The sequence below is a fragment of the Esox lucius genome, chromosome 22 (assembly GCF_011004845.1).
Source record: "Esox lucius isolate fEsoLuc1 chromosome 22, fEsoLuc1.pri, whole genome shotgun sequence".
In the NCBI taxonomy this organism is placed as follows: Eukaryota; Metazoa; Chordata; class Actinopteri; order Esociformes; family Esocidae; genus Esox; species Esox lucius.
Genome location: NC_047590.1, coordinates 18,575,102 through 18,598,734, shown reverse-complemented (window position 1 = coordinate 18,598,734; position 23,633 = coordinate 18,575,102). Strand labels below are relative to the sequence as shown.

General features: G+C 42.1%; 1 protein-coding gene across 1 annotated transcript; it reads right to left on the bottom strand.

Annotated features, from left to right (window-relative positions):
* Positions 1-10,223: 10,223 nt before the first annotated feature.
* On the bottom strand, positions 10,224-14,602 carry gja8b (gap junction protein alpha 8 paralog b). Its single transcript, XM_010886039.4, has 2 exons — positions 14,485-14,602; positions 10,224-14,024 (listed from the first exon to the last, which is right to left on the bottom strand). Exon 2 carries the CDS (start codon positions 14,007-14,009, stop codon positions 12,867-12,869), a length of 1,143 nt encoding a protein of 380 aa, XP_010884341.2. The 5' UTR covers positions 14,010-14,024; positions 14,485-14,602; the 3' UTR covers positions 10,224-12,866.
* Positions 14,603-23,633: the final 9,031 nt, after the last annotated feature.

The following is a 23,633-nucleotide window of genomic DNA, read 5'->3' as shown; positions in this document are numbered from 1 at the left end:
TTGGATGTGAATATCCAAATCAAAGCTCAGAGACTGCACATTAAGCCCATATTCATGATTTAACTGTAACTTGAAAATAGAATATCAATCAATCAAATGTATTTATAAAGCCCTTTATAAATTTATAAAGCCCAGTAGTTGTCACAGTGCTTTTACAGAGACACCCGGCCTTAAACCCCAAGGAGCAAACAACAGTAGTGTTGAATTTCAGTGGCTAGGAAAAACTCCCTAAGAAGGCCGAATTTTAGAAATGTTTAGAAAGAAACCTAGAGAGGACCCAGGCTCAGAGGGGTGACCAGTCCTCTTCTGGCTGTGCCGGGTGAGATATTAAGAATAATTTATAAATTCATCTGGGCTAAATCCAGAGTCTATTTAAATTTAGACTAGGTCAGAAGTATGGTCAGATGGACAAGGACAGGGACAGCAACGGGCCCCCCAAACCAGGTACTCCGCAGGTGTGGACCAGGACCTCATGTCCTCCTAAAGTTTAAAACGGGAGGAGACTGGGAAAATTCAGAAAATGCATTCCTCATATCAACAACGATTTAGAGTGGAGAAGGAGAACTTAGTGGGGAAGGAGAACTGACCCAATCCGCCAGTACAATAGTATAGCAGCGTAGAACCTTGGACCTACATTGCCTACACCCACATTGCCAGGCATCAACCAAAGGGACACCCACCAACCGCAACCACCCTGAATGAGGGCCGAGTATTGCCAGCAGAGTACAGCCCAATTGCACAAGTGCGCAACAGAGTCAACAACAAGCCAGTGACTCTTCCCCCGAAACGCATTGGAGGGAGGGCATCCCAGTGGCGACGAGAGCCCAGCTAGCAAGACAGCAAGGGTGGACAGTATCAAGCCTACTGGTCACCTTCACGACCCCGGGCCAGGCTACACCTAATTATAAACCGTGCTGTGGAGATTCATTTTTAGTAGACACTTGAAAGTTTGCACTGAGTTTGCATTTCTAACCTTAATTGGCAGATCATTCCACAGTAGTGGAGCTCTATGAGAAAAGGCCCTGCCTCCGGCTGTTAGTTTAGAAATTCTAGGTAAAATTAAAAGGCCTGCATCTTGCGATTGTAGTTTACGTGTAGGTATGTATGGCTGGATCATTTCAGCAAGGTAAATAGGAGCAAGTCCATGTATTGATTTATAGGTTAACAATAAAACCTTAAAATCAGACCTAATCCTAACAGGCAGCCAGTGTAAGGACGCTAGGACAGGAGTAATGTGTTCAAATGTTTTTGTTCTAGTTAGGATTCTAGCAGCCGTGTGCAGCACTAATTGAAGTTTATTTATTGATTTGTCAGGGTAACCGGAAAGAAGAGCATTGCAGTAATCTAGTCAAGAAGTAACAAAATCATGGATTAAATCTACTGCATCAGTTTTTGATAGAATGTTTCTGATCTTTTGCATTGTTTCGAAGATGAAAATAAGCAACTCTTGAGACATATTTTATGTTTTATGTTCTTCAAAAGAGAGGTCAGGCTCAAGGGTAGCGCCAAGGTTTTTACAGTTTTTACAGTTTTTTGGGATACGACCATGCAGCCGTCGAGGTTCACAGTGAGATCTGCTAACAACGCTCTTTGTTTCTTGGATCCAAAAACGAGCATTTCTGTTTTTCTTCAGTTTAAGAGCAAGAAGTTCTCTGTCATCTACTTCCTAATATCTGAAACACATGCTTCCAAAGTAGCTAATTTTGGGGCTTCTCCATCCTTCATTGAACTATATAACTGTGTGTCATCAGCATAACAGTGAAAATTTACATTGTGATTTCGGATTACATCACCCAGAGGGAGCATGTATAGTGAGAACAATAATGGGCTCAGAACCGAGCCTTGAGGAACACCGAAGCATACCTTTGACTTGTCAGAGGATATGCCATCCACACTAACAAACTGATGTCTTTCAGATATATAAGATTAAAACCAGGCTAGAACATGTCCACGTAGCCCAATATGGGTTTCCAGTCTCTCTAAGAGAAGGGAGTGATCAATTCTGTCAAAAGCAGCATTAAGATCAAGAAGCAACAGGACAGATGCGGAACCTTTGTCTGAGGCCATTAGAAGGTCATTTGTTACCTTCACGAGTGCAGTCTCAGTACTATGATGGGATCTGAAACCAGACTGGAGTATTTCATAAATGTTATTTGTCGTCAGGAAGGCATTCAGTTGTTGGGAAACACATTTTTCTAAGATTTCTGAGAGGAAGGGAGGTTCGATATTGGCCTATACTTGTTTAGAAGAGGCTTAATTTCCGCTATTTTTAGTGAGTTTGGTACACAACCGGAGGAAAGGGAGCAATTTATTATGTTCTGCATTGGCTGACCTAGCACAGGAAATAGCTCCTTAAGTAATTTTGTTGGAATTGGGTCTAGCTGACAGTTTGTGGGTTTAGAATTCATTACAAATTTAGTGAATGTGTCGAGCGATACAGTATCAAAAAGTTCAAGTGTCCCCATTGACACCTGGTCAGGGAGGTTCAGGACATTTTTAGGACAACTGAGATTTTGAGGACCATAACTATTTAAGGAGGAGTCAGCTATTTGTTTTCTAATGGTGATGATCTTTTCATCAAAGTAGTTCATGTATTCATTAAAACTAAAGTGAAGACCCACTTCACTTGTTGAGCTTTGCTTTTTTGTTAACTTTGCATCTGTATCAAATAGAAATTTTAGATTTTTTTTGTTCACCTCAATCAGGTTGGAGAAATAAGCTGATCGAGCAGACCTGAGTGATTTTCGGTATTGTAGTGTACTGTCTATCCAGGCTAGTCTAAATACTTCCAACTTGGTGGAGCGCCACTTTCGCTCCAATTTACTGGAGGCTTGCTTAAGTGCTCTAGTATTGTCTGTGTACCAGGGAGCAAGTTTCTTGTTGCGTATTTCTTTTGTTTTAAGTGGTGCAACTGTGTCTAATGTATTTCGCAGTGTTGAGTTAAGATCCACGATTTGATCGTTTACAGATTTATTTACTTTGTCGTTAATGAGCGAACTTGTAAGAATATCAAGGAATTTATTTGTAGTCCGAGAATTTATAGTAAGGCTTTTGTTTGCGGAGCATGAGGATTTCTTGTTTTAACTGTAAATGTAATAAGACAGTGATCTGATAATCCAGGATTTTGGGGGGGGATTATTAGATCTACAATATTTATTTCTCGTGACAGGACTAAATCTAAGGTGTGATTGTGGCAATGTGTTGGACCTGAGACATGTTGGATAAAACCCATTGAGACAATTAAGGCTTCAAAGGCTTTTTGAAGAGGATCATTGGACTTTTCTATATGAATATTGAAATCGCCAAACATAGAATACTATCTGCCATGACTACAAGGTTAGACAAAAATTCTGGAAACTCATTGAGGAACATTGTGTATGGCCCAGGGGGCCTATAAATAGTAACTATGTAAAACGATTTATAGGCCTGGTTAACTTTCATGAGTAAAACTTCAAAAGAATGAAAATCTGTGATACATTTGAGAGTACATTTATATTTACCATCATAAATATTAGCAACATCCCCTCATTTTCACGATGCACGAGGGATATGATCACTAGTATAGCCAGGATGAGAGTCTTCATTTAAGGCAATTAATTCATCAGGCTTTAGCCATGTTTCACACAAGCCAATAACATCTAGTTTATGATCAGAGATTAATTCATTTACTGCAACTGCCTTTGGAGCGAGGGATCTAACATTTAGGAGTCCCATTATGAGATGTGAGGTGATACATCAAGGTGGAGGAAGGTTTTGTCTTAACAAGGTTGTTTTTGTTAGTACTACCTTGTTTAACTTTTCTATTTTGCTGTTTCAAGACATCTGAAATAATGTGCTGACCTCATTGGAGTTTACTAGCTAGCAACAAGCACAATTTACAGACATTTATCAAAATATTTCCAGAATGTGCCGTCCCCTATTGTGTTAATTAAATGAAATATAGCTAATTGTCTAAGACAGGCCGTTATTGTGGAATGTTGTCAGTCAGGGAAAATGACAGACATGGCTGTTCCCAACAGTATCAAAATAATTCAAATTCTCCGTAGTAGTAATAATTTCAGTACCTCCCCATACTATTCCTGCATAATGGGACTTACGACAGAATTAACCAAATAGCTCATGCCTCCTTACAGAATTGAGAGTTGTCCGTGTGGTCCCTCCGGCCTCTGCCTTTTCTTACAGTTGCTTTGGAGCGTGGAAGGTTTCCAAAACTGCCTGAAAGTCAATGCCATCTTTTGCACATGCTGGAGCTGATTCAGCCTCATCCACGGACACATCAGGGTTCTCGATGGCATTAGGTAGCAATAAATCCCACTCCTAACGTAAGCCACAGTTTTGTAAACAAAGCCGGTTGCTGGATAAATCTTCCTGGCAAACAGATTTGCGTTGGTTTACTAACAGCTAATACAACTGGCTGGCTTTATGTTTGATCTCTTAGTCCATACTACATAACATGAACTACAGTTCTGTAAACAAAGCCGGTTACGGATACAGCCTCCTCACAGACAGATTCATCCATGCAGCAGCTGCGTCAAAATTTTTCATACAGAATAAACAGCGATAACCATTGACACAATGGTCGTTTTGGTGCGAATTGTTTTCGGAGAACATATGGAGACCTTCATCAATATACCCTGACCTTCCCATTTTGGAAAACTGAATATATCATATTTTTTAATGCAGTATTGGTTGCCCCGTTCACTTGCTTTAAAAACGTATTTTTTTGTTGAAAAATCCCAAACTGTAATAATTCCAGAAAAATATGTCTCTACAGTCCAGGATTATGCTAGATAATCTGGAAAAATAAACCATGTTCAAACATAGCAAACCTTTCCTTTAAGTTTGTGTTTGTTTAAATATTTTAATCTGTTATTGCAAAAGAGAAAGGAGGAACAGGGACAATAGTGTCAACTTAATCTGACGAAAGGCAGAATTAAATGATGCATTTACTTGAACCTAAATAACCTTAATACTTAGGAGAAACGTATTAGTACCATCTTTAAAATATGTTTTGTAATATGAAGTGTGTGCCTTACTTTACTATGCAGAGAAGAGACAGTCTTGAAAGTGAGAGACAGGATGGTACAGAGAAGAAAGCCAGCAGGGGACATGGAGGCAGACCAGAGTGGAAGAGAGAGCAGATACCAGGCAAAAAACATAAGGAAATAATGGAAGAGGAATAGAGAAAAGAGGAAGAGATGGAGAGGAGAGAATAGATGGAGAGGAGAGAATAGATGGAGAGGAGAGAATAGATGGAGAGGAGAGAATAGATGGAGAGGAGAGAATAGGCTTAACAGAGAGGAGGGAGTAGAAAAAAAGGTGAGAGGAAGAAAGGAAAGGAGAGATGGAGTGAGAGGAAGGAATCTAGCTACCTGCATGTGCCCCCCCCCCCCCCCCCCCCCCCCATCAAAGAGCTGAACTACTGGAAATGTTCTTCGAAAGACCTCAGAGCAAGAATATGTTCCAGAGGAAACACTGCCTCGCTGCCTTTTGCTTGTGAAAAAGTGGCATGAGCATAACACTTGTCTTCTTACCCCAGCATGTTGACAGGTTGAACAGAATGACTAGAAGACCCTTGGCCATCCTTATAAAACTTCGGTCTTGCTTCTTAGTGAATTGTGTTTGAATGATCTTTTCCCGAGCTACTGCATTTTGTCTGTGACTGGTTAAGCCAAATTAGCAGAAGCAGAAAAGGAAATGTTTTTTTCACACCTTAGCCACTACCAGAAACAGTTGCGCGCGCACACACACACAATTAACTCTTTCATTGACAATTACTTTTTTGTAAGGTAGAATTTGTTCTCAGTGTCAAACCTGGTTGGTTGAATGATGACTTAATAAATAGTTTGGATGAGGGCTGTGCCAGGCATCGCTGTATATTGGTCATCACAACCTCGGTGCCTGCTATCAGAAAGGTATCAGTGAACATCCATAGGAATTTCATTACACTAACAGACATCTCTGAGGTGAACCATTAATTCAGGAGACATCTTTGGGGAAACATTTTGACTGTGCTGATGGCTCTTTCATTGAGTAAGGTGTACTTACTACTGCTGCGTTGTGTGGTGATTCCACTTAACTATGTGAATGCATTAACGGAACTGTGAGTCACTCTAGATTTGCAAAATTACTGGAATGTTAAATGTAAATGTCACTTAAACATTATGAAACTACTTCAGCTTATTATTTATATGTTTATTTAAAATTATTTTGAGGTAGAAATTACCACATAGTTTGGCTCCTTTTTAAATCATAATGGTAACAGAAATCACCCAAATGGCCCTGATCAAAAGTTTACATACCCTTGAATGTTTGGCCTTGTTTACTGACACACAAGGTGACACACAGGTGAAAATGGCAATTCAAGGTGAATTTCCCACACATGTGGCTTTTTAAATTGTAATTAGTGTCTGTGTATGAATAGTCAATGCAAACTCAGTGCAAACTTTCAAGTGTCTATTAAAAACTCATCTCTACAGCACAGTTTATAATTAGGTGTAGCCTGGCCCGGGGGCATGAAGGTGACCAGTAGGCTTGATACTGTCCACCCTTGCTGTCTTGAAGGTTTCTTCCTAAAATTTGGCCTACTTAGGGAGTTTTTCCTAGCCACTGAAATCCAACACTACTGTTTTTTGCTCCTTGGGGTTTAAGGCCGGGTGTCTCTGTAAAGCACTTTGTGACAAATGCTGTTGTAAATAGGGCTTTATAAATACATTTGATTGATTGAGTTTGTTAGGTCTCACATGGACTGAGCTTGCTTGATATTGAGCCATGGGGAGCAGAAAATAACTGTCAAAAGACCTGCGCAACAAGGTCATTGAACTTAATAAAGATATCCAAAGCCTTGCAAATGCCAGTCAGTACTGTTCAATCACTTATTAAGAAGTGGTCAGTTCGGGAATCTCTTGATACCAAGCCAAGGTCAGGTTGACCAAGAAAGATTTCAGCCAAAACTGCCAGAAGAATTGTTTGGGATACAAAGAAAAACCTACAGTTTTTCTTAGGAGCAATACAGGCTGCTCTGGAAAAAGACAGTGTGGTTGTTTCAAGGAGCACAATACGACAATACTTGAAAAAAATTTGCTGCATGGTCGAGTTGCCTGAAAGAAGCCTTTACTGCGCCAATGCCACAAAAAAGCCTGGTTACAATATGCCCAAAAACACCTTGACATGCCTCACAGATTCTGGCATACTAATTTAGAGTGACAAGACCAAAATAGAGCTTCATGGTCACAACCATATGCGCTATGTTTGGAGAGGGCCTTCCGCGGGCCTGATGGGGAACATGTTAAAGCGTATTACTGCAGAATCTTCAACAAGGCTGAAAAACGCTACTGCGTAACCAGGAGGGAACTGTTGGCAGCAATACACCACTTCAAGTAATACCTGGGTGGCCTGCCGCTTGTGGTCCGGATGGATCACTCTGCCCTGCAGTGGCTTCTCTCCTTCAAGGAGCCGGAGGGGGAGATTGCTGCGGCCCTACGACTTCCAGGTGGAGCACCGAGCCGGCCTTTGTCACAGTAATGCGGATGCCTTGTCCCGTCGTCCGTGTGCCCGGGGATGACTGTGGGTACTGTGCTAAACGGGTGGAGCGGGAACGAGAGCTGTGCACGGAGGAGGGAGTCCCCGCCGCAGTGAGTCAGCCGGTGGCATCTGAGACTGTGGACATCGGGGGTGGAAGGGAGAAGTCAACCGGCATGGGGGGGAAGTGGCCCCACTCTCACCTGTCACAAAAGGGTTGTGATTCAGATTTACAAACCTTAGAGTAGCTGGTGGGGTCCTCTAGACGGGGTGGAAAAAGGCAGCAACTGGGGAAATAATGTGGCATGTAGTGGTGCCTAAAGGGCCACGAGGGGGGTGTTACAGCAGCTACATGAGGGGTTGGCGGCGGGTATTTTAGGGTCTCCAAGACAAGGCAAAGGAGAGATGTGGAGGACTTTTGTAGGCGGTGTGACAAGTGTACTGCTAAAAAAGGACCTCCAGATCAGTCACATGCTCTCCTAGAACAGTTCCCAGTAGGGGAGAGACTGGGTGAACATAGTGGGGTGTAACTAGTTCATTCTAATGGTTGTGGACGACTTCACACCGTGGCCAGAGGCTTATGCTAGCCCAGATCAGGAAGCAGAGACAGTGGTGGAAGCGTTAATAGGTGGACTAATCAGTCGATTTGGGTAGCTTTGACTTCGTGAACAAATTGTTAAAGCAAAGGGTGGCTACTTTGAAGAATCTAAAATATAAACGTATTTTGATCTGACACGTTTTTGGTTGCTACATGACTCCATATGTGTGAGTTCATAGTTTTGATAATTATTCTTCATAATTATTCTACAATAACAATAGTGAAACTACAGAAATACCCTTGAATGAGTAGGTCTCCATAATTTTAACTGACACTGTATGTATGTATGTATACAGGTGCTGGTCATAAAATTTGAAAATCATCAAAAAGTTGATTTAGTTCAGTAATTCCATTCAAAAAGTGAAACTTGTATATTATATTCATTCATTACACACAGACTGATATATTTCAAATGTTTATTTCTTTTAATTGTAATGATTATAACTGACTAATGAAAATCTCAGAAAATTTGAATATTATTTAAGACCAATACAAAAAAATATATTTTTAGAAATGTTGGCCAACTGAAAAGTATGAACATGAAAAGTATGAGCATGTACAGCCCTCAGTACTTAGTTGGGGCTCCTTTTGCCTGAATTTCTGCAGCAATGCGGTGTGGCATGGAGTCGATCAGCCTGTGGCACTGCTCAGGTGTATTGAGAGCCCAGGTTGCTCTGATAGTGGCCTTTAGCTCTTCTACATTGTTGGGTCGGGCATATCGCATCTTCCTCTTCACAATACCCCATAGATTTTCTAAAGGTGTAAGGTCAGACGAGTTTGCTGGCCTTTTAAGAACAGGGATACCATGGTCCTTAAACCAGGTACTGGTAGTTTTGGCACTGTGTCCAGGTGCCAAGTCCTATTGGAAAATGAAATCTGCATCTCCATAAAGTTGGTCAGCAGCAGGAAGCATAAAGTGATCTAAAACCTCAGAAAACACAGTGGCCCAACACCAGCAGATGACATGGCACCCCAAACCATCACTGATTGTGGAAACGTTACACTGGACTTCAAGCAACGCGGATTCTGTGCCTCTCCTCTCTACCTCCAGACTCTGGGACCTTGATTTCCAAAGGAAATGCAAAATGTACTTTCATCAGAGAACATAACTCAGCAGCAGCCCAGTCCTTTTTGTCTTTAGCCCAGGCAAGACGCTTCTGACGCTGTGTCTTGTTCAAGAGTGGCTTGACACAAGGAATGGGACAGCTGAAACCCATGTCTTGCATAAGTCTGTGCGTGGTGGTTCTTGAAGCACTGACTCTAGCTGCAGTCCACTCTTTGTGAATCTCCCCCACATTTTTGAATGGGTTTTGTTTCACAATCCTCTCCAGGGTGCAGTTATCCCTATTGCTTGTACACTTTTTTCTACCACATCTTTTCCTTCCCTTCGCCTCTCTATTAATGTGCTTGGACACAGAGCTCTGTGAACAGCCAGCCTTTTTAGCTATGACCTTTTGTGTCTTGCCCTCTTAGTGCAAGGTGTCAATGGTCATCTTTTGGGCAGCTGTCAAGTCAGCAGTCTTCCCCATGATTGTGTTGCCTACAGAACTAGACTGAGAGATTAAAGGCCTTTGCAGGTGTTTTGGGTTAATTAGCTGATTAGAGTGTGGCACCAGGTGTCTTCAATATTGAACCTTTTCACAATATTCTAATATTCTAATAAAGTTTCACTTATTGAATGGAAATAAATAAACTTTTTGATGATATTCTAATTTTATGACCAGCACCTGTATATGCTTGTGTGTGTGTCTGTGTGTGTGTGTCTCAGACCTATGGAATAAGGTCTGTAAACTCCGTGGTTTGAATCCTGAATGCTGATTGGCTGATAGATGTGGTATATGAGAATATATACCACGTGTGTGACACCACTTTAAATGCTCTAATTGTTTGGGTAACCACATTATAACTGCTAAAGGCAGCTCAGGGTTTTTTAATATGTCTATGTCCATCTTGGATTTAGTCAATTCTACCACTTTGTGTGTGTGTTTGCGTGTATCATTGATGAACAAATCTGTGTGCACACAACCCAAATATGTACCTGGTATACAGAAAAAAACAAGGAGGCAGCACCTCTTGACCACACCTGACCTTTTATTGGCTTTGTTCACAGTTTCAAAAGATGATGCTTGCACACAACTATGAGCAAATAGGACTACAAGTTAGTAAAAAGTTTCATTTTTTCCCTAAGACTAAGAATACTTCTTTCGATCAAAGTAAAAGAAGCAACTTTGATACCACTAGGACACTAATACTGAGGTTTGAAATGACAAGGACTGTGTCTGTCTCTTGATTATTGGAAATGTACAGAGCTGGATAAGAATTGATTCCAAATATTTTCTAATATTTCAGATAGTTCCTCCATTCAGGTAATTCAAGTAAGCAGGGCAGATAGGCCAACGGCTTGACATCACCTTATGTGGACATCTTTCCTTCCCTACCTAATTAATTCATTTTGTATTTAATTTTGACATAAGATTTAATTCAACTGAAGATAACACATTGTCTAGCAGCCCTCATAAGTGAATGAGCACCCCATTCACATTACGAAGAGCCTAGCTGCACTATATTCAGATGATTTGATGTTGGTTTAGCAAGGCTAATGTTACTTTCCCGACCATTTCAACGCTTAGATTTTTTTTACCTCTTCTAGCGGGTGATTGTTCTAAACGCTATTGTTCTTAATGCTTCCCATTATCTTTTTGCCACGTGTTGTTGGTGAATATGGGCTGACTCATTTGGACTCAGCTGAAAAAGGCTGGGACTCGGATGTATACAAATCCCCATTTAAATGCTCTTCACAGAAATTAATGTTTGATTCAAAGTCTTAAAATGTACAGTGTCTGGAACATGTTAATCTCTGTTCTGGGTCATGTTCATTAGGGCACACAACGGAAACATTTTGAAATGTTTTCTCCAAAATCACAATATTGAGCAACTCACATTGGTCTCTTTTTGTTTCAGTCAGTTCTTTTTCTAGGTTTGATGCCTAATGAACATGACCCTAGTGTTTAAAAAAAAAGTTGATGGAAAATGGGCTGAACTTTGAGAAAGGTAAATAGGAGAGTAAGGGGATTCTAGGTCTCTAAACCATATTTTAAAACCTAAAATAAAAGTTGAAAGAAAGTTAAAGACAGTTTCCAGAGCAACAATTCCTTAACCCCTAAATTGTTTCAAAATAGATTTTTTTTAAATTATGAAAGTAGAGATAAAACCAACAACACTACATTGATGCTCATCAAACCATTACAGACATTTCAAGTCAGACACTGTACACGGCTTGTTGATACAACATCACAATATGTTTCAACGTCACCAAATGTTGTGTCAATGTCACAAAATGTTGTCTCAACGTCACAATTTTGTTTCACTATCACAGTATTTCTATGTAAACATCACATTATACTAGAAGGGCTCATTCAGACTTTAGTCAAGTATATCCTTGAGGCACTTATTAAATGTTTAAGTTTTTTAAAACCTTGAATTATTTTAAGGCCTGTATATTACTATGCCCTCCCAGAATTAGTATTAATATGTCTGAAATATATTGTCTTCCTTTGTGTCACAGTATCAACTACAAATGAATCAGCTAGATAACCATTGCCCTTATTTTAATTCACTATAGTATATTTGTAAATATGAACATCAGTATAGAAAGAATGCAGTATGACTCAGTAGTGGAAATGTGTCAAAGTCCAACCGACGAGACAGATATTTCTGTCTTAACTACTGTGTAACTGAATTTAGTGTGAGGCCCTTGCTTTGAAATTGTGGTTATAAAAAAAGGCATTGCAAAGCGCAGACGGAAGCCCTACACTTTTTATGGTTGTCTTATTATACCAAAAAGTTAGTTCTGTAAAATTTTGGTTGTTTTTCTATTTTATTCTACCATGTTCAACACATTTTATTCTCTCGTGTTCAACACAACTGCATTTGTGCTGATGGGGCAAGATCTTTTTCATAATGGCGGCTGTGTTTAACATTTGACTGAGAGAAGAAAGCATTTGTCCAATGGCTGTTTTCATGGTTATCAATAAAATGTATGGTTATTATGTGTTTTTTTTGTACTTTCAGTGGATTGTAAACATAAACGTCATTATTCACATACATTTTCCTTTAAGCAGTGGTCTTTTCTTTTTCAGTTCTTTTTTTTAAAACTTTTCTATGAGAATATGAAAGTTTCCTCTCACAGATGAACAAAAAATAAAAGCTCTAATTGACATTACATGGTTTTCAGACATACAGAAGTTCATTTACGTCAAATCTATTAGTTGTATATGTTTGAGTATTTGAGGTTAAATTATTGAAATACATACACACACGCTCAAGTGTAACCCTGACATTGTTGCAAAAATAACTTCCTCAATAGAAATATAACATTTAACATCAGGCTAAATGGCTAATCAAAAAATGTAAACATCGGAAGCGTTTTATAATTTTTGGTTAAAACTCTTGATAGAAAATATTTGAATTAAAAAACACATTTTTGTTAAATAATAACCTCTTGCAAGATATGAACCCTGCTGAAAAGGAACTTTTTTCTTTTTGTTAGCTTTTAAATAGATTGATGAAAACAGTAAAAAAAAATGCTGTCTTATAAAATACAAGTTTATCTTTTAACACTAAAGGCTCCTTGCACATTGCACAGCATTTTAAACTCTTTCTCCCGAGCTGATGTTAACTTCCCTCACAGCAAGAGTTAAGGCTCTGTTAGGCTTCGCTCCCATGCTTTTCTGCTTTGGATTCACGTTCATACTGTCAAATCATCTGACCTTGCCCTGCTGCTGGCTTTGCTTAAACTGCTGAGTGGTCTGGAGTCTTCTATCGTGTCGGTAGCCTCTACGTCTGGTTCTGCTGGGCCGTTGGTGCTCTCAGGTAAGACCCTCACCTCTGGTGCAGTGGTCTGGACATAGGAGGGTAAAGTCTCATCGTATGCTTTAGAGCTGTTCTCGCGCTCTGCCTGATACGGTGCGGACAGCCTGCCCGCCTCCATGCCCACCTCTGTCAAGGGGAAGAAGTGTGAGGAGGGTTTGTCCTCCTCCAGCAGCCGGTAGCCCTTTGCCTTCTGGATTGACGACACTGCCATTGAATGAAGGCTCTTCTCCCCAGGGGGGCTTTGGCCTTCGCATCCCTGGCCTGGCTGGGTCTGGGACGGCGGCTTGCGGAACACAAAGCGGATCTTCTTCAGGCCCAGGTGGCTGATCTCCACGAAGTTGAGGAAGAGCGAGACGCAGGCCACGGCCAGCATGAAAATGATGAAGACAGTTTTCTCGGTGGGGCGCGACACGAAGCAGTCCACCGTGTTGGGGCAGGGCCAGCGGCTGCATTGGTACAGCGGCAGGATGCGGAAGCCGTACAGGAAGTACTGGCCCACCACGAAGCCCACCTCGAACAGCGTCTTGAAGATGATGTGGCAGATGTAGGTCCTCAGCAGGGTGCCCTCCAGACGGAACTTCTTGCTCCCCTTGGTGCTGGTCTCCTTGGTAGTGCGCACACTGCCCTGATCAGGTGCCAGGGGCAGCCGCTCCTCGCTCAGCTCCTGCTGGCGGTTCAGTTCGGCCTCCTCGCGCTCCTTACGCTTCTCCTCCATGTGGACGTGGTGCACGGCGTGGCCCACGTAGACCAGTGAGGGCGTGGACACGAAGATGATCTGGAGGACCCACAGGCGAATGTGCGAGATGGGGAAAGCCTCATCGTAGCACACGTTTTCGCAACCAGGCTGCTGGGTGTTGCACACGTAATCCGACTGCTCGTCCCCCCATACGAACTCGGCGGCCGTGCCCAGGATGAGGATCCGAAAGATGAAGAGAACCGTGAGCCACACCCTGCCGATCACCGTCGAGTGTTCATTTACTTCCTCTAATATGTTTCCCAAGAAGCTCCAGTCACCCATGATCAACAATCAGCACTGCGGATTGAGGGTTGGAGAAGAGAAAGACGAGTTAAAAGCCGAGCTGATGATAAAGAATGCAAAGAATTCCACTGTTGCATCAACAGCTATTTTTTTTCAATTTTCTTACCCCACATACCCCACCCTCCGAAAAAATTACCAAAAAGAATGATAGCGTTGACAGTCCGTTTAATTATAGCTAGATTTTGGCAAAAAAAAATTGTAACTACAGCAATGAAGAACTATTCACTCACTCTTTGTCAAATCCACAGCCCAAACACAAAAAAATTGCTTTGTGCCTCATTGCCTCACCCCAAATGACTGAAACTCACAATCCAAAAGCACATAGTAACTAGCAACAACAAAGTCATAGAATCCTTTGACTAAACATTGACAAATATTCAACCCCAGATTATATCGTTCCAGAAACACGAATAGTCTTATGTATATTGGTGAAAGTAAAAAATGGGCAACTTGCCACAGTGAGAGCTCCAGTGTAGTTGCGTTCCCCCTTCTCTTGGCACCCAATGGCGTGAAGTGAACTTTTTTCCTCTGTCTTTCCCACCTAAGGCCCCCGGTCCTTATCGCACCACTGAGCAGAAGTGAATGAATTGAGACTGATGGTTGGTTTTTAGTTTGCTGCAATATTTAAGCTTGGAGCCAGACAGCCTTTATTCGCCGGGCGACGTGTGGTGACGCAGAAGACAATAGGATCACCCAACACAAATGGGAACGTATGGGACACAGCAGTTGGGAACTATACCAACTCGTGTACTGTACAATATACATGGCATGTCCTGTTGAATGCTTGTTTTTTATACTAGTGACACATTGGGGACAATATAAACAGAGATGTGGGTAACATTTTTGTACTGTCTAAATAGTTTATTTCATTATGTACCAGGAAGCTGTAAGCATATCACAATGTAATAAAGGGACAAAAGACATATTAGCATATCACAATGTAATGAAGGGACAAAAGATATATTTGGAAATGTTTATTCATATTAATTTTTTCTCCTAAACAATTCCTCTACTCCACAGCCTAAAGCATCCCTCAAAGTCAACAATACATCTTACAGGAGGCGTTTCAGTGTACTGGTATTTCAGTAGTACCTTTTTTTTTTCTTTTTTTTACAGCTCAGTATAAGTGGGTAAAAAGTAAGGTAATAATAGAATGATGGTGCCTCATGCACACCAGCACACTTGCACACTCACCAAACCCCACACTCACCATACCCCACAGTCATACCCCACACTCACCAAACCCCACACTCACCATACCCCACACTCACCAAACTCCACACTCACTATACCCCACACTCACCAAACTCCACACTCACCATACCCCACACTCACCATACCCCAGACTCACCCCACACTCACCATACGCCACACTCACTATTTGCCACACTCACCATACCCCACACTCACCAAACCCCACACTCACCATACCCCACACTCACCAAACTCCACACTCACTATACCCCACACTCACCATACCCCACACTCACCATACCCCACACTCACCATACCCCACACTCACCAAACTCCACACTCACCATACCCCACACTCACCATACCCCACACTCACCAAACTCCACACTCACCATACCCCACACTCACCATACCCCAGACTCACCCCACACTCACCATACGCCACACTCACTATTTGCCACACTCACCATACTCCACACTCACCAAACCCTAGACTCACCATACGCCACACATCATACCCCACACTCACCAAACACCACACTCATCATATGCCCACACTCACCAAACACCAGACTCACCATATGTGACACTCGCCAAACTCCAGACTCACCATATCCCAGACTCACCATACCCCAGACTCACCGTATCTCGGACTCGTCACAGCAAAATGTGGAATGTTCCTCGTCAACCTGTGTAGGAGTAACAACCATAATATCTGTCATTATATCCTTGTCTCTACTTCTTAAAACAAGTTGTTGTTTTATTATTGTGTTATTCCAAAACAGACATGGCTCACTTGCTAATGAAGGGCTATCAGAACTGAATAGTGCTAAAGGACCTATTTCATTTGTTACCATGTTTTAACCCATTTATTCTGATTGGGATTTTTCAGATTTGGAGTTAAATTTATTTATGTAATTTTGGTGTGTTATTGACATATATATAAGATATATAAGAGTAACAATTTACTTAAGGTGTGACAGTTGGTGTAATGCATTAAGAGTTCATCACTATGCATTTTATGCCTTTTAATAATAAAAAATGTTATCCTTCAATTGCATAATGTACTTGCTGAGTACATTTACACATACTCAGAATTGTACTTTGTGTATTTGTGCCTCTCGACAGAATGCATTAAACCTAAACAAAGTACAGTGGGGAGAACAAGTATTTGATACACTGCTGATTTTGCAGGTTTTCCCACTTATAAAGCATGTAGAAGTCTGTAATTTTTATCATAGGTACTCCAGAAAATCACATTGTATGATAATTAATTAGCATTTTATTGCATGACTTAAGTTTTTGATACATCAGTAAAGCAGAACTTAATATTTGGTACAGAGAATTACAGAGATCATACGTTTCCTGTAGTTCTTGACCAGGTTTGCACATACTGCAGCAGGGATTTTGGCCCACTCCTCCATACAGACCTTCTCCAGATCCTTCAGGTTTTGGGGCTGTCGCTGGACAATACGGACATTCAGCTCTCTCCAAAGATTTTCTATTGGGTTCAGGTCTGGAGACTGGCTAGGCCACTCCAGGACCTTGAGATGCTTCTTACGGAGCCAGTCCTTAGTTGCCCTGGCTGTGTGTTTGGGGTTGTTGTCATGCTGGAAGATCCATCCACGACCCATCTTCAATGCTCTTACTGAGGGAAGGAAGTTGTTGGCCAAGATCTCGCGATACATGGCCCCATCCATCCTCCCCTCAATACGGTGCAGTCGTCCTGTCCCCTTTGCAGAAAAGCATCCCCAGAAAATGATGTTTCCACCTCTATGCTTCACGGTTGGGATGGTGTTCTTGGGGTTGTACACATCATTCTTCTTCCTCCAAACACGACGAGTGGAGTTTAGACCAAAAAGCCCTATTGTTGTCTCATCAGACCACATGACCTTCTCCCATTCCTCCTCTGGATCATCCAGATGGTCATTGGCAAACTTCAGATGGGCCTGGACATGAGCTGGTTTGAGCAGGGGGACCTTGCATGCGCTGCAGGATTTTAATCCATGACAGCGTAGTGTGTTACTAATGGTTTTCTTTGAGACTGTGTGGTCCCAGCTCTCTTCAGGTCATTGACCAGGTCCTGCCGTGTAGTTCTAGGCTGATCCCTCACCTTCCTCATGATCATTGATGCCCCACGAGGTGAGATCTTGCATGGAGCCCCAGACTGAGGGAGATTGACCGTCATCTTGAACTTCTTCCATTTTCTAATAATACGCCAACAGGTATTGCCTTCTCACCAAGCTGCTTGCTTATTGTCCTGTAGCCCATCTCAGCCTTGTGCAGGTCTACAATTTTATCCCTGATGTCCTTACACAGCTCTCTGGTCTTGGCCATTGTGGAGAAGTTGGAGTCTGTTTGATTGAGTGTGTGGATAGGTGTCTTTTATACAGGTAACAAGTTCAAAATCAATGAGATTTTCTGGATATTAGTTTTAGATTCCGTCTCTCACAGATAAAAATGACAGACCTCTACATGCTTTGTAAGTGGGAAAACCTGCAAAATCGGCAGTGTATCAAATACTTGTTCTCCCCACTGTATAAGTAAATATATATAAAATATAAGTGGTATAATATTAGAGTATTTAAAATGCATAGATTTATGATTTATGTTACATTTTACAGTTTACCAATATATCTAAACGCACAGAGATGAACAAAGTTGGGTAATCTTACAATTAACCAGAGCTATTATCAGTCATTTTGAAAGTGCTGAAAAATTGCAACAATCGTATGAAATTTTGACATAAAAGAACCCATAACGTCTGAATTCTGTACCCAAAGTTAAGCATTATTAAAATTGGTTTCAAAAGGGCGTGTCCACAGGGTCATAATCCACAACCCACATTCTGATTCCATTCCATCAGCAATAGAATGTACCTTTTGTCCAATGAGAAAATGATCTGCAGACTGTCCCTCCTGTCTGTCATTGGCCAATGTGCGACTGCTGGCCTTTTGGTAGGAGGGGGCATGCTTTTGACTCTGCATCTAAATGAACGAACAATTATTTTCCAGTGCTGTGAGTAGCAGTTTGCAATAAATATTATACAGTTTCATCATGCCATATCTAATTTCATCTGAAGCAATTGACAAGAGGAGAGGAAAGTGGGTTTGGGTCTTTGAGTTCCAGAGTAACTGGCACACCTATATGAAATCAGTGAAGAATATTAGGTTGTATTTGAAGAAATATCTGTATTTATTTTCATGGGAAATGAATTGTGCAAGACCACATTTCAGCTAGCAGTAGTGAAACCTTTCATGCACATTGAGGCTGGGGTCACGGAGGTCATATCCCTAATCTGACGGAATAGTCAGAACACACATCAGTGGGTCAGGAACTGTTACCCCCAGTTCTAATCATGTGGGTCACATCATGTTCCTTTATGTCAGGAACAAAGGAACTACAGTTTGGACACTGTTGTGGCCACATCTTACTCATCCAACACCAGTCTGACTTCCACTTTCACTAAGGTGAGATTAAAAGGACATGTGCACATAGCTACATGCAGGCTAACAGGGGCTAGTTATTGGCGTTGTACTTGCCTGTTAAGGACGCTACTTGTTGATATTGCCGGCGCTAGAGGTCTAAGCCGAGAGCAGGGCTGTGAATGGCGTGGGGATTTTGCACAAAGGCATGATGTCATGATCGGGCACGCGGGCTCTATAGACCGAGGTCACTGAGGCGTGAGCTCAGATTGTGCCAATGAAGCATCTACCCGTCGTTTAGCGGAGGACCGTCCCGCCAACAAAGTTATCTTACGCTTATCTGCCTACACGCCGTCGCGCCACGCGTTTCCTGCTCTTGGGGTCGGGATTTAGCTGATAATCCCAGAATGAGGCGATGGTGTGGGATAAAGAGGAAGCAAAGCGTTACTTGGAAATGAAGGCCAGTGGGGACTCTTGCACTCATGTTAGTTTTTTTGGATGTTTGCCGGCTATAGGTCCGGCCTTTATTCATCATCAAAGACTACAGCCACACATGCTATGGTCTGTTCACACTGCTGCCATCTGGTAGATGCTACCGGAGCATCAGGGCACCCTCTTCCAGACTCAAAAACTGTTTTCTCCCTCAGGCCATAAAGTGTCTTAACCAGCAACACGGATCTATGATCATGCTGATCACACATGAACATTCCAGATGCTCTGAAGTCTTTCCATGTACATTCAATGTACATTAGAATATTATTTTGTATGTACCATACATAGGCATATTACACTCATATTATATTTATAATATTCAATACTTCTACACATATTTTTCATACTCCCCATTCTACACTCTTTAAAATTGCTGCTAGTTTACATTATGTATATTATTGCTATATATATTTCTTAATAACTACTACATAGATGTCCTGTGCCATGTCACAAGAATTTCATTGTTCAGAATCTCACTATGTTATTTGACTAATAAACTTTGAACTTGAAGGACCGGGCAGCCATTTTAAACAGGTTGAACATTGCACTCTTAGGATGTCCAAACTCCATTCCTTAACATCACTACCAGCACAAATGGCAACCAAGTCATTCTTTAGAGTTATTTCTTCCACTGTAATAACAGTGGATCTCAGTGTGCTTGGCTGTGGGTCCATCAGTGTTGCAGTCCCACACTGACAGGGTGCTTGGCTGTGGTGTTGTCACCAGCTGTAAGTCCATCAGTGGTACAGTCCCACCCTGACAGGGTGCTTGGCTGTGGTGTTGTCACCAGCTGCAAGTCCATCAGTGTTGCAGTCCCACCCTGACTTGCCTCTCCTTAAATGTTTGCTGTTTCAATCATTCAGCGGATGTTCTTACTCAGAAGAGATTACAGTTATGTGACTCTCTCAAGCCTAGTGACAACTGATTTCGCACCTTGCTGGCTCTGGGATTCAAACCGACAACCTTCTGGTTATAGGACCAACCCTCGAACCACCAAGCTACCTGCCGCCCCATCTAGTCCTCCTGTCATAATCCCATTAATCGCTATTCCACCATCAGTCTTTTGATTCTACCCAGGCGGGGCGCTCTTCTGTTCTTTTTGCATACCACAGATACCAGCCACAATAAGAAGGATTTGTCCGATTCAGCTCAGTTCCAATGGTGTGTGCCGCTGGGTTAGGGAACGGGAACGGAGCAGATGGTTGGAGGGAGAGACAGACCCTATTTGCTCCCTTAAAGTGGAACAATCATGTTATAGTGCAGAGTGTGACACAGCCAGGGCAACAATTATACATTGTATGAGCTGTAAACTGTTATGTCACTGCACATCATTGACTGAAATGGCAGGGAGCCATAGACAATAAGTAAATAGGAAAAGGCTTTATTTAGAAGAGCTGCAAACAGAGGGAAACACAAGAACGTATTACATAAAATAAATACTACATCACTGATGCAGACCTGACAAAAAGCAGCTTGACTGTGAAACCAGATTGCCACACCGGTCTACTTTTCAAGAATCTGGACGCAATAAATATTTAGAGTACTTGTTGGAATGTTAAATTGTTTGATTTTGCCAACCCCTTTTGGTTTGATTTAGCCCCAAAGCACATACCAGACAGAAATATACAAAGGAAACCCATTGCTGAACAGGTTGTAAACTTATATTATATAGTCTTTAGTTTTGTATTGGGTTTCATTCTATTCTATTCTTATAAACATTATAAAGTGGATATAAAAAGTCTACACACCCCTGTTAAAATGCCAGGTTCTTGTGATTGGTAAATTCTGAACACAGCCACATCCCCAGTTACAGTGGGGAGAACAAGTATTTGATACAGTTTGCTAATGCCTATCTGAATGATCCTGAGGAGGAATGGTTAAAGGTGGTCTGATGAGACGAAAATATAGCTTTTTGGTCTAAACTTCACTTGCCGTGTTTGGAGGAAGAAGGAGACAATCCCAACTGTGAAGCATGGAGGTGGAAACATCATTCTTTGGGGATGCTTTTTTGCAAAGGGAACAGGACGACTGCATCGTATTGAAGGGAGGATGGATGGGGCCATGTATCGCGAGATCTTGGCCTTCCCTCAGTAAGAGCATTGAAGATGGGTCGTGGCTTGGTCTTCCAGCATGACAACGACCTGAAACACACAGCCAGGACAACTAAGGAGTGGCTCCGTAAGAAGCATCTCAAGGTCCTGGAGTGGCCTAGCCAGTCTCCAGACCTGAACCCAATAGAACATCTTCGGAGGGAGCTGAAAGTCTGCATTGCCCAGTGACAGCCCCGAAACCTGAAGGATCTGGAGAAGGTCTGTATGGAGGAGTGGGCCAAAATCCCTGCTGCAGTGTGTGCAAACCAGGTCAAGAACTACAGGAAACGTATGATCTCTGTAATTGCAAACAAAGGTTTCTGTACCAAATATTAAGTTCTGCTTTTCTGATGCATCAAATACTTATGTCATGCAATAAAATGCAAATGAATTACTTAAAAATCATACAATGTGATTTTCTGGATTTTTGTTTTAGATTCAGTCACTCACAGTTGAAGAGTACCTATGATAGAAATTACAGACGTCTGCATGCTTTGTAAGTGGGAAAACCTGCAAAATCGGCAGTGTATCAAATACTTGTTCTCCCCACTGTATAAGAGGGTATGCACACTTATGCAACCAGGTTATTGTAAGGTTTTTATTTTTCATTTTTTCCCCTCAAAGATTTCAGTTTGTTTTTCAACGGAATTGTTCACATTATAGGTCACATTAAAAGTGGAAAAGGTTCTGACATGATTTAGCTTTATCTCGTTATTTTACATCACAAGAACCTGGCATTTTAACAGGGGTGTGTAGACTTTTTATATCCACTGTATGTACTTCAAAATACTAATGTTGCATCTACTTATAGTGGTGACAGAGTAACATACTCGATTTGAACTCAGCCAACAAGGACAGCAATGGAGAAATGTAACCGCTCACAAAATCAGAGGTCGCATCTCGTCTGGAACAGGCAAACTGCGCCTGTACAGCCCTGGGAATCCCAGCGTGCCTCCACCCGATCTCCACTCCAGTGGAGGGGGCCATAGGAAGGTATGGATGATGGAGGGGGAGGCAGATCGATTGTTCTTTCTATTCTGAGGGGAAGTGGATCTAGAGCTTCCTCTACGACTGTGAGGCGCGGAGGGCCCACTGGGAGGAAAGACAGGCCCGTGGCTTATACAGCGGACGAGAGGGAAAGAATAGGTGAGGTTGTAGCAGTGGAGAAAAAGGGAGAGAGGTGGAAAGAAAGAGAGGTGGAGGGGAGAGATTGAAAGTGACAGAAAGCGACAATGAGAGGCGGAAAGAGAACGATCGAGACGAGAGACAGGTAGAGAAAAAGAGAGGGGGGTGGAGAGAGGCAGGAAAGAAAGAGCGAGAGACGTTGTGAGAGCGGAGGTGAGAGTATTAGAAGGTAAATATATTAGAATCAGAGTCTTTGTTGTACCCAAAGCGGCCTGTTAGAAATGAGTTCACCCCCAGTTCCTGTTGCCAGCTGCTGTAACACAATGTTATCAGCCTGCGTGCACTCAATGGCCATTCCGTTTTGTTTCCACACACCCCCACGCTAACCGGCACGCACACTTGATCGTTCATTCAAGTGTACACACGCGCACAAACACACAGCCTCTCCCAGGCCAGGGTTCTGTCAGGTTTCAGATACAGGCTTCCCTCAGCACCACCCGTGTGGATGGGACACACTTTATCCCACGATAACCCCTGTCCGGCTGGGTGCGGCTATCACGCGCACAGGTTTTCCAGCTCTCCGAGATTTCATAAAAATAGGGTGTCACTGGGTTCGAGCCGCAATGGTGCCCATAGCCAGACACGGTAGGTTAGGCTAGTGGTCACGAGCATTGGGCCATCATAACGAAAGTTCTAATACCAGAGAAAACAAGGCGAAAAATCCTCTCATTTCCTGAGCACAAACTTAATAGCTTTTAGGTCGTTGCTGTGAAAAAGAATCTGTTCTTAGCATAATACCTGGCAAAATATATGTCAGAAAAATGCCTTACGAGTAGCTGGGAAGCCTGATAAGGGATTCAAAATGTCGGATTTCCTAGTGTCATTGCACTACCTCAGGAGGCTTGGGCAAAGCTAACTGTTGTCTGGTGTCTGAACTCAGTGGAACATCTTAATCTCACACCAGTGGGCCTATTTGCTTCCTGAAAGGGGTGGGGGCCAAGGTAGCCCCATCTGCTTAGACGAACCAGGTGTGAAGATGGACAAATCTACAAAGCAGAAATATGACATTCGTTAGATTAACCTCAGAGATGTTTGGTCTTTTAATGTGTGTCCCATAAAGGGATGAACTCTCCAATTGATATCAATGCTGCACATGTTATGTAATGTTTGTTACAGGTAAATGTTTACTGGATTAAGAATCCTGCAAGACCAAGGGCCTAGCTTTGGATGGGGCTTATTGAATAAATGTAAATGTGTGAATGTTGGTTTCTTTGTTT